Source organism: Perkinsus marinus (assembly GCF_000006405.1).
Source record: "Perkinsus marinus ATCC 50983 genomic scaffold scf_1104296956906, whole genome shotgun sequence".
Lineage (NCBI taxonomy): Eukaryota > Perkinsozoa > Perkinsida > Perkinsidae > Perkinsus > Perkinsus marinus.
Window position 1 is genome coordinate 1 of NW_003207311.1, and position 1,008 is coordinate 1,008.

A 1,008-nucleotide genomic window follows, 5' to 3' on the forward strand; every position below is an offset into this window, starting at 1 on the left:
GTGGCAGTACTATTAAGAGTGACATGGCGCTATCGTTGTCGTAGGTGCTGGCAATGGTGCTATCAACAGGACTTTATACATCTGAATTTGTCGAGTTGATAAAGGATGCTCCTGCTGTGGTATGTTGCCGTTGTAGCCCATCACAGAAGTCAGAGGTGGTCCGTGCTATCAAGAAGTATGCTCCTCTAATCCCGCTCTATCCCAGCCATCTGGCTCGGTCATTATCAGGTATGATAACGGCCAACGAACTCTCGCTATCGGCGATGGAGGCAACGATGTTGGTAGGGTTGATTGCCTGGCTCTATCTCTGGTGATTATTCCATAACAAGGTATGATACAAGCAGCGGATGTCGGGGTGGGTATCGTTGGGAAGGAAGGCATGCAGGCCAGTCTTGCAGCCGATTTCAGTATCCTTGAATTCCGGTGAGTTAGTCGGGTACAGCCAGCTCTCTGTATCGTCATATGCTCGGTTGTTGTCTCAGATCCCTGCATCGGCTCCTACTGTGGCATGGACGTAACTGCTATCTACAGTCCGCCCGAATGTCCCTATTCGTCATCCATCGTGGTTTGGTGATTGCTGTTATGCAAGTTATATTCTCTGCTATGTTCTACTTCATAGCATTGCCGTTGTTCCAAGGTTGGCTGATGATTGGATACAGCACGTAGGGGAGGGATAGCATTGGCGTCACCAATCTCGGTGATTATATCGTGTTAGATACTACACCACTGCTCCCGTGTTCTCACTGTGCCTCTATACTGACCTCGAAGACACGGTCGTGTACCAGTACCCGGAGCTCTATGCTATCAGCCGTCGTGGCCGGCAGATGTCTCTCAAAGCTTTTCTTGGTTGGGTATGGAAGTCCGTTTATCAGGGTTCTGCTATCATGGTGCTAACTGTTATCCTCTTTGGTAACGAGCTCATAACAAGCTCGCTTGTTGCCGTTGCTTTCACGTCACTGGTCATCAGCGAGCTGCTCAATGTTGCTTCGGAGGTCAGTATTGCGACGA

At 49.5% G+C, this 1,008-nt stretch overlaps 1 protein-coding gene across 1 annotated transcript; it reads left to right on the plus strand.

Moving 5' to 3' along the window:
* Window positions 1-44: 44 nt before the first annotated feature.
* Pmar_PMAR004403 (phospholipid-transporting ATPase, putative) lies at window positions 45-859 on the plus strand (the record flags this gene model as incomplete). Its single annotated transcript, XM_002775035.1, has 5 exons — window positions 45-175; window positions 229-281; window positions 330-423; window positions 483-662; window positions 716-859. Coding segments are annotated over 5 exons (602 nt in total), but the record flags the coding sequence as incomplete, so codon positions are not given.
* Between the last annotated feature and the right edge of the window lie 149 nt (window positions 860-1,008).